The sequence below is a fragment of the Schistocerca nitens genome, chromosome 7 (assembly GCF_023898315.1).
Source record: "Schistocerca nitens isolate TAMUIC-IGC-003100 chromosome 7, iqSchNite1.1, whole genome shotgun sequence".
Lineage (NCBI taxonomy): Eukaryota > Metazoa > Arthropoda > Insecta > Orthoptera > Acrididae > Schistocerca > Schistocerca nitens.
The window spans coordinates 323,363,527-323,378,964 of record NC_064620.1 but is presented as its reverse complement, the minus strand read 5'-3'; the positions used below and the strand labels follow the sequence as shown (position 1 = coordinate 323,378,964).

Sequence of the window (15,438 nt, the reverse complement as noted above, 5' to 3'; positions counted from 1 at the left end):
TCTATCGAACAGCCTTCAAGAAAATTCCTTTCCAAATGAAAATGCTCTCCGGACATTGCTCGATGAGATCTTAGTCTCAAAACCAAGTGATTTCTACAGTTGTGAAATCGAAAAGTTACCCATCATTGGCAGACTTGTAAATAGTGAAGGAGGATAAATTATTGATAACTCAAGTCTCTGTTATTTATATCTGTTATGTTTACTGAACTTATGGAAAAACGCTACGAACGTATGCACCAACCTAGTATATTGCACTTAAAATACGAGGGTCGTTCGGAAAGTAAGGAACGATCGGTCACGAAATGGAAACCACACTGAAGATCAAAACTGTTTTCTTTGCACATTTAGCTACACCTTCCAGATACTTCTCTAAATAGTCACCGCTCCGACTTTTTTGTTGAAGCGTTATACGAAATTTCCAACACCATCGTCATAGAAGGCAGCCGCCTGTGCTTTCCGACAATTCTCTATGCTGGTCTATAGCGTGTAACCTGCGCCCAAGGATTGTCTTCGTAGCCAGCGTTTCATGTGAACAGAGATGATACTCAGGACGAGCCAATTAGTGCTGTGTTGTGGGTGATCGAACACTTTCCATCGAAAAGGCTGCAGGAGCGTCTTCACTGCCTCTGCAGAGTGCGGCTGAGAATTGCCATGAAGAAGGAAGTGCGTGACAGCTGTGTTAGGTGGGCTGCATTCATTAAGGCGAAGCCTCTCAGCGGGCCCTCCTACTTGGCGGGAGATATTGTCTTAGGCACCTTTACTCGCTCACAGTACGCTCACAACTGAAAAGAGCGTCTTAATGCGATCGACAGGCATACTAGACACTTCCTAAAACGTTTGTGAAAAGCCTCGCCGGATTTTCACAGCGGTTTCCATTTCGCGACCGAGCGTTCCTCACTTTCCAAATAGCCCTCGTATCTGCACAAAAGCGCATATGATCATGGTAAGAGTTGTTTATTTTGTTTGGAAACAATGTTGTTGACAACAACAATGCCCACTTTACTCCTCACATTCAAACTCGCTTTTGGTATGACTAGATTCTGCCTCGGCTTTGTTTTTCTAGAAGTATTAGTTGTACCTGTTGTGACACACGGCAGTATGGATAAATTTACTAATTGAAAGTTGGCCAGTATGAACCCTGCGTATGAGTTCACCGAACGCAGTGGAGGAACAGCACGACGGAGCTGTGCTGGGCTATTGAAGAATGGCAGCCACATCACAGCACTTTTGTGTCCACAACTCATGGTCTGGCAGTTAGAACCACTGCCTTCAGATTGCGGTGTACCGGGTTCGATTGGCGGCCGGGTTGGAGATTTTCTTCATTCGCGGACAGTTTGTGTTGTCCCAATCAGTTGAGCTCATCTTCATCCCCGTGCAAGTTGCTCAAGTTACGTCAAATAGAGAGATCTGCTCCAGGCAGACAAACAGCCATAGACAGAGTCTCCTGGGCGATAATGCCTGTAATCATTCATTCATTCCTTCATTCCTCCATTCTTCACTCTGTGTATCGCGTTGTACGTTTTTCACCATTATGGTTTTTCACCATTATGAAGGTATTTTCGCAGAAACAAACACAACAGGGTTAAAAAACCGAATACTACGAGACAGCCGGAGGTCACTCGTCGATTGTAGCTTGTTTTTCTGTCAGGGAGCTCACATTTCGCAGTAACTGACGGGATGTCATCAAGTAAAAATACCTGCCGTCCCTGAAGGAAGTGATATAGGTTCTCTGGCCTTCCTGATCTACACAGGGTGAACATTAATAAAACCGATAAACTGCAGGAACGAGTTCGTGACTGGGAATGGAGGGAAAAAGGTCCTATGAACCTACACTACTGGCCATTAAAATTGCTACAGCAAGAAGAAATGCAGATGATAAACGGGTATTCATTGGACAAATATATTATACTAGAACTGACATGTGATTACATTTTCACGCAATTTGGGTGCATAGATCCTGAGAAATCAGTACCCAGAACCACCTCTGACCGTAATATCGGCCTTGATACACCTGGGCATTGAGTCAAGCAGAGCATGGATGGCGTGTACAGGTACAGCTGCCCATGCAGCTTCAACACGATACCACAGTTCATCAAGAGTAGCGACTGGCGTATTGTGACGAGCCAGTTGCTCGGCCACCATTGACCAGACGTTTTCAGTTGGTGAGAGATCTGGAGAATGTGCTGGCCAGCGCAACAGTAGAACATTTTCTGTATCCAGAAAGGCCCCTACAGGACCTGAAACATGTGGTCGTGCATTATCCTGCTGAAATGTAGGGTTTCACAGTAATCAAATGAAGGGTAGAGCCACGGGCCGTAACACATTTGAAATGTAACGTCCACTGTTCAAAGTGCCGTCAATGCGAACAAGAGGTGACCGAGACGTGTAACCAATGGCACCCCATACCATCACACCGGATGTTACGCCAGTGTAAATGGCGAATACAAGCTTCCAATGTGCGTTCACCGCGATGTCGCCAAACACGGATGCGACCATCATGATGCTGTAAACAGAACCTTGATTCATCCGGAAAAAATTACGTTTTCCCATTCGTGCACCCAGGTTCGTCGTTGAGTACACAATCGCGGGCGCTACTGTCTGTGATGCAGCGTCAAGGGTAACCGCAGCCATGTCTCCGAGCTGATACTCCATGCTGCTGCAAACGTCGTCGAACTGTTAGTGCAGATTGTTGTTGTCTTGCAAACGTCCCCATATGTTGACTCAGGGATCGAGACGTGGCTGCACGATCCGTTACAGCCATGAGGATAAGATGCCTGTCATCTCGACTGCTAGTGATACGAGGCCGTTGGGATCCAGCACGGCGTTCCGTATTACCCTCCTGAACCCACCGATTCCAAATTCTGCTAACAGTCATTGGATCTCGACCAACGCGAGCAGCAATGTCGCGATAGGCTACAATCCGACCTTTATCAAAGTCGGAAACGTGATGGTACGCATTTTCCTCCTTACACGAGGCATCACAACAACGTTTCACCAGGCAACGCCAGTCAACTGCTGTTTGTGTATGAGAAATCGGTTGGAAAATTTTTCTCATATCAGCACGTTGTAGGTGTCGCCACCGGCGCCAACCTTTTGTAAATGCTCTGAAAAGCTAATCATTTGCACATCACAGCATCTTCTTCCTGTCGGTTAAATTTCGCTTCTGTAGCACGTCATCTTCGTGGAGTAGCAATTTTAGTGGCCAGTAGTGTATGGTCGGAAATGGACGGTGTATGTGTGCAACGACAACAAATCGTCTCGGAACACAGTACCAGGCTGCATTGCATCCACGTCGCAACAGATGTTCAAAGTGGCCTCCATGTGACTCCAAGTGATAGGGATGGCAGCCGTCTCATGCAGGAGAGACATAACCGTACTTTGGCTTCCACCATCTTGGCGGGCCACTTCTCCTAGAACAAGTTGTAGGGTTCGTCTCAATATCATGTAGAATCTGGTCCTCTAAATGTGGTGTACGCATCGCCCCCCGCCTCCTTTTACGTCCGTCTGTCTGAAAGGACCCACGATCACACAAACGCCCAAAAGGGTCTTGAGATGATGTCTGATGTGGTTGCTGTCTGTGAGGGTACCTGTTTTAGCATAGCCGTGGTGCCTCTCGACCGATTCCATCTGCTTGGCCGTACACAAACACCATCTCCGCTCGTTTCCGACACGAATACCGAGCCATTCTGCTGCTTACAGTATGCTGCGTCTATCACGCAGGCTGCAACATACAAGGAACAGACGGCGCGCGATCAGAGGAACTGTCATTCGTCAGCGTCATCTACCCTGGCAACGATGCATTCCCGGACACATGTTCATAGGATCTTTTTTCCTCTATTTCCAGTCAGGAATTCATCACTGCAGTTTGTCGGTTTCATTAGTGTTCACCCTATATAAACAATTGAGGAGACAATCTGAGCATCCCATTTAAATTGTTTGTAGATAATGCTGTGATTCGCCGTCTTGTAAAGTCATCAGACGATCAAAATCAATTACAAAATGACTTAGACACGATATCCGTATGGTGCGAAATGAGGCAGTTTACTGCAAGTAATGAAAAGTGTGAGGTCATCCACATGAGTACGAAAAAAAAGTCCGATAGATCTCCGTTACACGATAAATCACACGAATATAAAGGCTGTAAATATTTAACAATTGCAATTACGAATAATGTAAATTGGAAAGATCACATAGATAACGTTGCTGGGAAAGCAATCAAAGACAGCAATTTATTGACACAACAGTTAGAAAATGTGACAGGTATGCTAAAGAGACCGCTTACATCACGCTTGTCCGCCATCTCTTGGAGTATTGCTGTGCGGTGTGGGAACCGCAACAAACAGAACTGACGGAGGACATCAAAGAAGCGTAGATCTCTTTGAATTACTGCGAAATATAGGCTAGAGTGCCATGGATATTTTACGAGAACTGGAGTGGAAATCATTAAAACAAAGGCATTTTTCGTTGCGGCAGGATCTTATCCAGAAATTTAAATCACCAACTTTCTCCTCGGAGAATATTTTCTTGGCGCCATCTTACATGGGTGAACTGACCATCACAACAAAGTAAGAGATATCAAAACTCCTAGTAACATGCACTGCTCCAAACGCAAAACCCGGATAATACGCCGCACGTCAGAGAACAACGGGTGACTGTCTCAGTACAAATGCTTCACACAACTAATTCTTTATAGCTGGCAAATTACAACTGCCTCAAATAAAATGCTCCCAAATGGAGCCACTACGATCTAGATGGTTGTTGCCTGAGATAGAGAAAGATTTAAGTATTCGTTTTTCCTGAACGCTGTTCGAATGTGGTAAGAAGGCCAGATAACTTGAAGATGTTTTTATGAATCGTCTGCCTCGCGCTTAATTGTGAATTGCACAGTACTGATGTAGATGTAGCTGTACCAAAACACTCACAAAAGGTCACAGAACCTCCGAAATTTTATTGTACCAAGTCAACTTGTAAGTGTGTGTGTGTGTGTGTGTGTGTGTGTGTGTGTGTGTGTGTGTGTTTGCACGTTTACACGTTGTGACACGCCCAGTTAAGGTGTTCTATAGCGTGGAAACGCACTTACCAATGCGACCGCTTCCGTGCGCCGTGATTTTTTTTCTCCAAGTAGCCAAACAAGAGTCCTGCCACTCCTTTTTATGTTCCGTTTCTCCATCTACGAGTAAGTACGAAATCTCACAGCGTCTTTTGTGCTGCTGGGCGTGCTTTTACAAAAGCGCCCGCCTCGCCAGGAACATTCCCGAACTCGTTTCCATTTGTTTAAGAATTATAATCTCAATGGAACGAAAATAAGGTATTTTAATTAGCGTCGCGAAACATGAATAGAAGTCAATGCCACAAAGAGAGGTCGCCATACAAAGGGGCGTTTGCAATTCGCCTTTCCATTGGAAAGAAAAACGTCAGCGTTAATGAAATTCGGTTGGCGACCGGGGGCGAGTTAATTTCTGTTATACGTCTCTGAGCTCCCTCGATTGCTTTTATCGTTTTTTCTGTTTTTTTTTTTGTTTTTGTACTAAGCTTTGCACAGCAGGTGCCGACTTCATAATCCGCTGCTTCCGAGGGCGCTGATGAAAGGAGGGGCACAGAGGGAGCACTCGATTGGAAATGAGTCGCGGCACAGGTCGCTAACCAATCCGTCGCTTACCTTAGCGGCGGAAGTGAGAACTTGGTAGATGAATTACGACAGGAGTTGCTGTTGTTGTGGTCTTCACTACGAAGATTGATTTTATGCGGCTCTTAGCTTGCCATGCTAATCTATCCTGTGGGAGCCTCTTCATGTCTGTATAGCCACTGCAGCCTGCATGCAGTTTAGTCTGCTTACTGTACTTGTATGGCCTCTGTTAAAAGGATATACCGAGGACGATTATCTGACTAAATCCAAACACGGTTCGACAGACACCAATGTAGTACAATCTATCAGTATTTTAGAGATATTCTGGTGCGGCTCGAATAATAAACAACCTCTATAGACTGCTGAAGGCCGATTACTATGCTTGTGTTTGGAAATAAAAATCAAATCACCGATACAATTACTCATACATGGACTGACAGCTCCACACCACCTGAGGAGAATAAAATGAGAACCCGGCAAGCGTAGCTCCGTCGCTCGACAGTGTGACTTGCAGTGCAGAGTGACTTTTATAAAAGTGGTCCTAACATACAACTGTGACTCCTCATAGACATCGTAATGAGGCAGTAAAAGTTAATAATCCACACCAACATTAATCACAAAATATCAAAATAAAATGGAAAATTCAAATAAACTTCTGGGCATCAGAATAATTTGTAAGGCAGAGACACGGATTTAGTGGGGAAGTGGAGAGGACTGGTTGTACACTGATAGTCGAACAATACCTGTTACAAAAGTTTGTTTTGCCTTGGCTGAACAGCCAGCACCGTGCCCTACCATTTCATTTCTTTTGCTAACGGCAAGTATTAGTCTCTTCCTTAATCTAAGGTCCAACAATCATTAGTTACTCAGTTCCATCTAACTATGAAATCCTTTTGCTTTGTTTTATAATATTCGTTTGCAAGAGCTTATGGAAAGACAAATAAATTTAAACCATAATATTAGAAGAATTTTTAAAACAACCTTCATTGAACAAGGTTGGTTTTCAGTAGCTTAAGTGCAAATGAGAAAAAAAAGTCAGTACCAGAGGACAGTTCTTTTACAATAATCTATAAACTAACAAACTTCCTGGCAGATGAAAACTGTGTGCCCGACCGAAACTCGAACTCGGGACCTTTGCCTTTCGTGGACAAGTGCTCTACCAACTGAGCTACTGAAGCACGACTCACGCCCGGTACTCACAGCTTTACTTCTGCCAGTACCTGGTCTCCTACCTTCCAAACTTTACAGAAGCTCTCCTGCGAACCTGCAGGTCGGGCACACAGTTTTAATCTGCCAGGAAGTTTCATATCAGCGCACACTCCGCTGCAGAGTGAAAATCTCATTCTATAAACTAACAGTTTCATAGGACACTTGCCATTAAATTTCCACAAGTTAAATCAGTCTACCAAAAGCATTTACGAGAGCACTTAATAACAATTAATTTAATAAAAGGTCACGCACAAAATGATTAGCTTAATTTCTCACGCGATCATTTACAGTTAGTTAATCAAAAAAATGTAATTTATAAAATTCAGTTTTCCAAGAATAGTTACTTGCATATTAATCTGAGAGCTCTCCACTATTTCCAGCAATTATTACACGTTACCAATACACACAGTCCTCAAACAAGAATAATTCCATTGTACTATATAACAGCACTCAGAGAGATGTTACAATAACGGAAAAGACAAGCTTGTATCAAAGTAGCACGTATAGGCTAACCTTACCTAAATTACTTAAGATCTACCCACCCCTTGGACCGGTCGAGCTTTAAAAAAAAAGTTCAAATGGCTCTGAGCACTATGCGACTTAACTTCAGAGGTCATCAGTCCCCTAGAACTTAGAACTACGTAAACCTAACTAACCTAAGGACATCACACACATCCATGCTCGAGGCAGGATTCGAACCTGCGACCGTAGCGGTCCCTCGGTTCCAGACTGTAGCGCCTAGAACCGCACGCCTACTCTGGCCAGCATCAGCTTTACAACACAGTTCTATGAGGTTCTAGAACAAGATGACTTCATCGGGTGAAACCAGTCCCCTCGTTTTCAATGACGAAAAGCTTCAAGAGTCGCAGCAGCGACACACCGTCATTCTGCACAAGATGACTCCCGTGATGTGCCGTCTTCTTCCTCCGAACTAGCGAAAGTCTCAGCACGTGCCTCCCATCACACACGCACGCTCTTCTGCTCCCGGCAGCCTCAGCAAAGCCGTCCACTCGCCAGCCATAACGCTCGCCAACTCTTCCTGCGCCTGCAGATCCACTTCCTTTTGCCCGCGCGCCCTCTCTCGCTGCTCGCGCAAGCCTCATCCGGAACACCAAAGACATTTTATGATACAAACCAGTAAATCGATCCCAGTGAAAATCTCGAACAATCTAACATACTTCATAATTGCTACAAGAAACCCTCGCATAAATTAATACTACACGGAGTATCTGCTACACGTAATATAGTTAAATTTACTCAATTTGTTAACAGGCAATATTAAGAAAATACAAAAATGCTTACCATCTGTTTGCTGAATGAAAAAAATGATTTACTAACATCCGATCGTTGGTTAAATATTAGCCGCGAATGTAACCAATGCTGAATATCGAGCTCAGCTTAATCATCACTCTGCTACGTGGTTCGTCAGAAAATCTTAAATCTAAAAACGCGGAATGTTGAGAAGTGCGATAGTTTTCATAAATAATGATTCAAATGTTAGTATGTACTCCATCGTAGCATTTATTTATATATAACATGTCATCATGCTCTGTTTGGTGTTAACGTCGTTTTGATTTTTTCACTTTACAGCTTCATGTGTACAATATTTACATTTTTCATTTGACTCTGTATACTACATATATTTTCCGTTTCATGTTACTTCTAGTCCGCTAATGATGATCTTGTAACAGTAAGAGTGATTGAGGAATGAGGTTGCACATGTACAGCTGAAAGCTCAAGATGCTTTACTTCAAATATCTGGCAGCTGCAAGCAATTACCTTTATAAAGTTCTTAGTCTTTTCTTGTGTGACGAAGGACAAACACCGGTAGACGTCCGTCAGAGAATGAAGAATGTGTATGTGGCAGCATGTCTGTCGAAAACCGCCGTTGAGGAATGGTGCGAGACAAGGGGTGCTGCTGCTTCATTAAAACCTACGTCCCCATTGTCGTATATGTCGTAACTCAGAAGTTACGCCAACTCAAGAGGGACACACTTGCGCTCCCGCCATGTACTCCTGATCTCTCCCTCGTGCGATTATCACGCTTTCGGTCCTTTAGAAAGGCCTCGAAGCTTCGACAATTTCTGTTGGACGAGGATGCGCAGCAGGCAAGTACGGACATCTTCACGCAGGAGAACACAGTGTTTTACCAGACGAATATATCTTAAGCTTGGTGAGTCGATGGTATTATTGCCTCATTGATCAGGCGATTTTGCCTGGTTGGCATGCCCATTCTGGACTGTACGGCATTCGAACAGAAAATTTTTGATCGCCCCTTATACTTTAACGCCATGATTCGCGCTGAATTTTTAAGTACTTCGAAATAAAATTAATACCCAAATTTTGGAACAGCAGCGACTTATAGCTCATCAAAAGGTCCCGAATCTATTACCTCATTTAATTTCCGTTGATTACTTACTTTGCTTTCGTGCTTGCGTGATCACCCACGCGCTCTTCACGGCACGTAGCTTTCTTTGAAGGGTACGTAGCCATATGTATCACACAGTATTACTCTGCAACGAGCTGTCAGGCCTCACGGGTCCCTTACACCAAAATATTGTGGAAATACCACGGAACAACGTCCTGAAGCTTGTCGGTGGAGGTCCAGCACCACGTCTCGTCCTGTTGCCTTTTGTCTATCACACGATTTGAGCTGTGTTTTTAATCCAACGCGTACGTATCTCTATGTCCGCGATGCTCTTAGCCGAGCGACAGTCATCGGCTTTTCAGATCGTACACACTCAGGCATGTGCTCACGCGGCGGTGACAACTCTCTGTGCACGCGTCCGCACTGTTCCTCGCCGAAGCCGAACAGCGTCCGGAAAAGTTCGATTTCATCTGACAACGAAGGACACAATCCGCCAATGAGCGAAATCAGAGCCCGCCACGCGAGGGATACCTTTGATGTCGGCACGGGTTCTGTGATTGCGCGCCCGGGCTTCCCTTGTACAAAGTAAGGAGAGGCGAGAGGGGAGGGAGGTTACAAAAGGGTGGTGGGAGTATGATCCATGGGGGAGGGGGGGAGGGGTGAAGAGGTGGAGCTGCGACGTTACCAGATTCGCCAGTAGCTACTCGGACGCCTGTGAAAAGCAGCTGCACCGCTCCGTTCGAATGATCAGAAAGATACATAGTCACGCGGTTCCAGTTGCGTAGCTGTTTTCTCACGACTGCGTTGCGATGAACTCGTAAACTGTGTCGGCCAACGGTCGAGAGCTGCTGTAACTCTGTTTGAAACACCGTTTCTAAACTGTAATTAGGCAGCATCTATAAAACGCAAAAATTTGCAGAGGGAACGCGCAGGTAGTTTTCGTGGAATACCACGGTCTTTTCCCAGACCTACATGAAGTGTTTTGAGACAAATCGTGTATCTCCGGACCTTCGTTTGAGCAAAGGAAAGGCACTTGATTATAAAGTCGTTGCTCAGGGTCATACAAGGGAGAAGTTTGGACCTTTTTTTTTACCTCTGTAGGCAATGGTTCGTCCTAAAATGTTTCTGGTAAGTTTTTCAACATTTACTGCCACGTATTTAGAACGTATTTTGCACGAAACCTTTCTTAAGTTGACATTTACGTAGCGCGTCTAATCCGCGATTGCCGTTTTCACATACAAAAAGAGGATTGGTATCTCTTTCTGTTTTATGCTGTTTTTCTCCTCTTCAATATTTTCTTACAGTTTAAAGCACTCTGCAAGCGATCAAACTTGTTTGTAAAATTAGATTTTTCCTATCTACGTATTCGTCAAATACGCTCGGAGCTGTACCAGCTAAGTTTGTTACATTTAACCTCACTTTGGATGCAGCTGTCACGCTGTGCATATCGTGTCGCAAAATATATTGGCACTAATGGGGATGCACTAGATGCCATGCTTCATATTTCATCTTTAAATTTTCGATGTCTGTTCCAGTTGCCAGATACCTCAACCTTACAGATAAGACATGAAATGCGTTCGCAAATTGCGAATCATTGTACAAAGCAATACTCGAAACACATGAAAATTTGTGCCGGACTGGGACGTAAACTCGGATTTCCCACTTGACATGAATGGTCGCGTTAATAACTTCGGCTACTAGAGCTAGATTCCAGAAGCGACACAAATCTCCATAAATCCCCGTGTCTGCTTCGCATAGTGCTCGGACAGTTATGTATTTCCGCGCGGGGGATACTTGTTTATTTTTATAGTCAATTTGCCTTGGTTTTGGCATGAAATACATTGACAGTGTCTGTGAAGTTCGACAGGATGTTACTTCGGATATGCATGCAGGCACTGTGCTACTGTATTATTGATAACAGCCCGGGCAGCAACTGGCAGTTATGTGACAAACGCATGCATATACGATCAGACTTGCTTGTCAAATCTTGCGTCAACAAAAATTTCTCTCAAACACATAAACATAGGCCATGCGTGACAAACACGTCGAACGAAGCAGAATTCTGTCAAATAATTTGACAAACTCGTGAAATTTAACAAATTTTTGATGGTTTGCTGTGTCTTTAAGGCCTTGTCCTGTTTGGGAACTAGCTGGATCGCATACTCATCGAGTAATTCAGATATGTACAGTTGTTTCACATGCCGCATAAAATAAATGCGTGGAAGGCTGTTTTGAGAGACGTGGGCCGAATTCCTTCTTCATATTGCCCTTGTCTCTAATGATGAAACATGAAGCCTAAACTCCTTCCTTCCTTTCTTCGTTTCTCTATCATGGGAGCTTAATCATTAAGAGAGTGGTCTCCAGCTTACCTGACCAAAGACGATGTGGGCAGGTATTGATCAATACCTCCACAAAAGTCCCACGTCCCTGTTCACCGTAAAATTATGACGCGACCATAATTACAACTGTCTTTACTCTCTGGAAATTCCCTAAATATTAGCAGTGTAGATACTTATAACAGCCTTTTGGTGAAGTTAGCGCCGCTTCACAACCAAAGAAAACCAACGCAGGACGTTGTCGACAGGGAAACATTAATAGACAACAGTTAAACAAGTAGCGCAAAATCTGTCCCTCTTTTGTTTGATCAGGCACAGAGCATCACTCCAGGAAGAATTGAACCAAAAACCTAATAGTTTACAGTACGTTTTGTGTTACTACAGACGCCGTACATTGGTTCCTGTATGAGGAAGCCCCGGCCACCGACGGTTTAAGTTACCGTGCTCAGTGATCTCTCTTTTCAGTTATTTCCCGAAAATGTCGAAGTATCTTCGGTTGATGAGAACGTGACCTTCCTCCATTCCCTAACATATTTGAATAGCTGATACACCGGGACAGCTTGTTTTCACACTACCACCACTTTTCTCACTAGTGCTACTAGTAGCTTCATTTCTCACCCGAAGGTCATTAGCGCTGTAAGATGGCACGTGACCACGTTGAGATAAATTAAACTCTCGACGGAAAATGCCTTGATCTTCAACAAAACTTGTACAATTTCTGAAATGCAATGAGGTGACAAAAGTCACGTGACAGCGATATGCACATATACAGATGGCAGAAGTAATGCGTGCACAAGGTTTAAAAGGGCAGTGCATTGGCGAAGCTGTCATTTGTACTCAGCTGATTCGTGTGATAAGGTTTCCGACGTGATTAGGACCGACTACGGGAATTAAGGACCTCTGAACACAGAGAGGAAGTTGGAGCTAGACGCATGGGATATTCTGAGATCCACAGTGTCAAAAGTGTACCAAGGATACTGAATTTCAGGCATTACCATTCACCACAGACAACGCAGTGGCCGACAGCCTCCACTTAATGACCGAGAGCAGCGGTGTTTGCGTGGAGTTGTCGATGCTAACAGACAAGCAACACTGTGCGAAATAACCGCAGAGATAAATTTGGGGCGTACGACGAATGTATCCGTTAGGAGAATGAGGCAAAATGTGGCGTTAACGGGCTATGGCAGCTGAGGACCGACGCGAATGCCTTTGCTAATAGCATCTACATCTACATCCATACTCCGCAAGCCACCTGACGGTGTGTGGCGGAGGGTACCTTGAGTACCTCTATCGGTTCTCCCTTCTATTCCAGTCTCGTATTGTTCGTGGAAAGAAAGATTGTCGGTATGCCTCTGTGTGGGCTCTAATCTCTCTGGTCTCTTCGCGAGATATACGTAGGAGGGAGCAATATACTGCTTGACTTCTCGGTGAAGATATGTTCTCGAAACTTCAACAAAAGCCTGTACCGAGCTACTGAGCGTCTCTCTTTCAGATTTTTCCACTGGAATTTATCTATCATCTCCGTAACGCTTTCGCGATTACTAAATGATCCTGTAACGAAGCGCGCTGCTCTCCGTTGGATCTTCTCTATCTCTTCTATCAACCCTACCTTGTACAGATCCCACACTGCTGAGCAGTATTCAAGCAGTGGGCGAACAAGCGTACTGTAACCTACTTCCTTTGCTTTCGGATTGCATTTCCTTAGGATTCTTCCAATGAATCTCAGTCTGGCATCTGCTTTACCGACGATCAACTGTATATGATCATTCCATTTTAAATCACTCCCAATGCGTACTCCCAGATAATTTATGGAATTAACTGCTTCCAGTTGCTGACGTGCTATATTGTAGTTAAATGATAAGGGATCTTTCTATGTATTCGCAGCACATTACACTTGTCTACATTGAGATTCAATTGCCATTTCCTGCACCATGCGTCAATTCGCTGCAGATCCTCCTGCATTTCAGTACAATTTTCCATTGTTACAACCTTTCAATATACTACAGCATCATCCGCAAAAAGCCTCAGTGAACTTCCGATGTTATCCACAAGGTCATTTATGTATATTGTGAATAGCAACGGTCCTACGACACTCCCCTGCTGCACACCTGAAATCACTCTTACTTCGGAAGACTTCTCTCCATTGAGAATGACATGCTGCGTTCTGTTATCTAGGAACTTTTCAATCCAATCACACAATTGGTCTGATAATCCATACGCTCTTACTTTGTTCATTAAACGACTGTGGGGAACTGTATCGAACGCCTTGCGGAAGTCAAGAAACACGGAATCTACTGGGGACTCGTGTCTGCAACTGGGCTCATGACCATATCGGTTGGGTCCTAGACGACTGGAAAACCGTGGCCTCGTCAGATGAGTCCCGATTCCAGTGGGTAAGAGCTGATGATAGGGTTCGAGAGTGGCGCGGACCTCAAGAAGGCTAGTTGTCAATGAGGGACTGTGCAAGCTGGTGGTGGCCCCATGTGTGGGCTGTTTTTGCATGGAATGGACTGATCCTCTGATCAAGCTGAAGCGGTCATTGGCTGGAAATGGTTATGTTCGTCTACTTGGAGACCATCTGCAGCCATTCAACGATGGAATTTTTATGGATGAAAACGCGCCACGCCACCGAGCCACAACTGTTCGCGATTGGTTGAAGAACATTCTGGAATGATATGGCCAGCCAGACCGGCTTACACAGATCCCATCGAACATTTACGGGACACAATCGAGAGATTAGCTCGTGCACAAAACCTTTCACCGGCAACATTTTCGCAATTATGGACAACTATCGAGGCAGCATAGCTCAATATATTTACAGGGTACGTTCGACTTGTTGAGTCCATGCCACATCGAGTTGCTGCACTACGCTGGGCGAAAGGAGGTCAGACTTTTGTCACCTCAGTGTAAGCCTCTATAGAAACACATTTTGCACACTTGACCAACTCTTCATTGCTACGAAAACTTCCATCTGTCTACATGCCCACATCAAGTTTCACATTCCCGCAACTACTTACCACAGTAGCCAGCCAGTCCTCAAGTCTTCCTGCTTTGTCCGCCTTACACTTCCAGTAATGACGCTAGATTGTCGAGAGGAGATGCTGGGAGTGGTTTTGTCCGGCAGGTGGACGCAGAGGCGGTGCGTTCCCTGGGCGACTACCGGCGCGCTCCTGGCGGCGGCCGGCCGCACCACCACGGACAACAGCCGGCCACCGCCGCCGCCACCAACGGCGCCAGGCACGCCACCGCCAACGGCAACAACAATACGTCCAACAATAACAACAATAACAACAACCGGCGCCAGCACCACGACAACGTGCAGATGGTGGCTGCCGGCGAGGAGCAGTCGTCGCGCGGGCAGAGGAGGCGGCCGTCGCTGGAGGCGTCAGGTGGTGCCAGCGTGTACACGTGCAACTCCTCGCAGGCGTCCGCCGCGGCGGCATTCTTCGCCAGGTGAGTGCGATGCGTCGTCATTTAAAGGTCCAGTCAAACAGGGAGCTGGGGAACGCTCTGTTGAAGTCTCCGTATACGAGCAAGCTTGTTTGTCAAATTCACCTTGTCTAGCTGCAGATTTGTCAAACAAGCCCATAGGCAAACAAAGTAAGTTCGCCAGCTTAACCTTACTTGTTGTTCATGAGTATTTTGACATTATTGAGAATGGCCATATGTAGACAAAGCTGTTCTGACAAATTACTTTGGGATTGTGTTCAAAAGAAGAAGAAAATAAGACGCTTATACAGGGAATGGCTTAAAATGAGAGAGAGGTTTACCCATGAAAATCTGCTAAAGGAAATACAGCGTGGCGCAAGAAAAACTGGCTCCGAGTACTAGACTTCATTGTCGCCAGCCAATTGTCATGTACTGTTTCGAAGCTGTTGCGACTACTTAAATGTAGACCT

At 45.0% G+C, this 15,438-nt stretch overlaps 1 protein-coding gene across 1 annotated transcript in view; it reads left to right on the top strand.

Moving 5' to 3' along the window:
• LOC126195601 (probable basic-leucine zipper transcription factor K) overlaps window positions 1-14,996 on the top strand; it is a 778,093-nt gene extending 763,097 nt beyond the window's left edge. Inside the window, exon 5 of the mRNA XM_049934227.1 lies at window positions 14,664-14,996. Within this exon, the coding sequence (XP_049790184.1) occupies window positions 14,664-14,996 (333 nt within the window). The remainder of the gene's footprint in view (window positions 1-14,663) is intronic.
• Window positions 14,997-15,438: the final 442 nt, after the last annotated feature.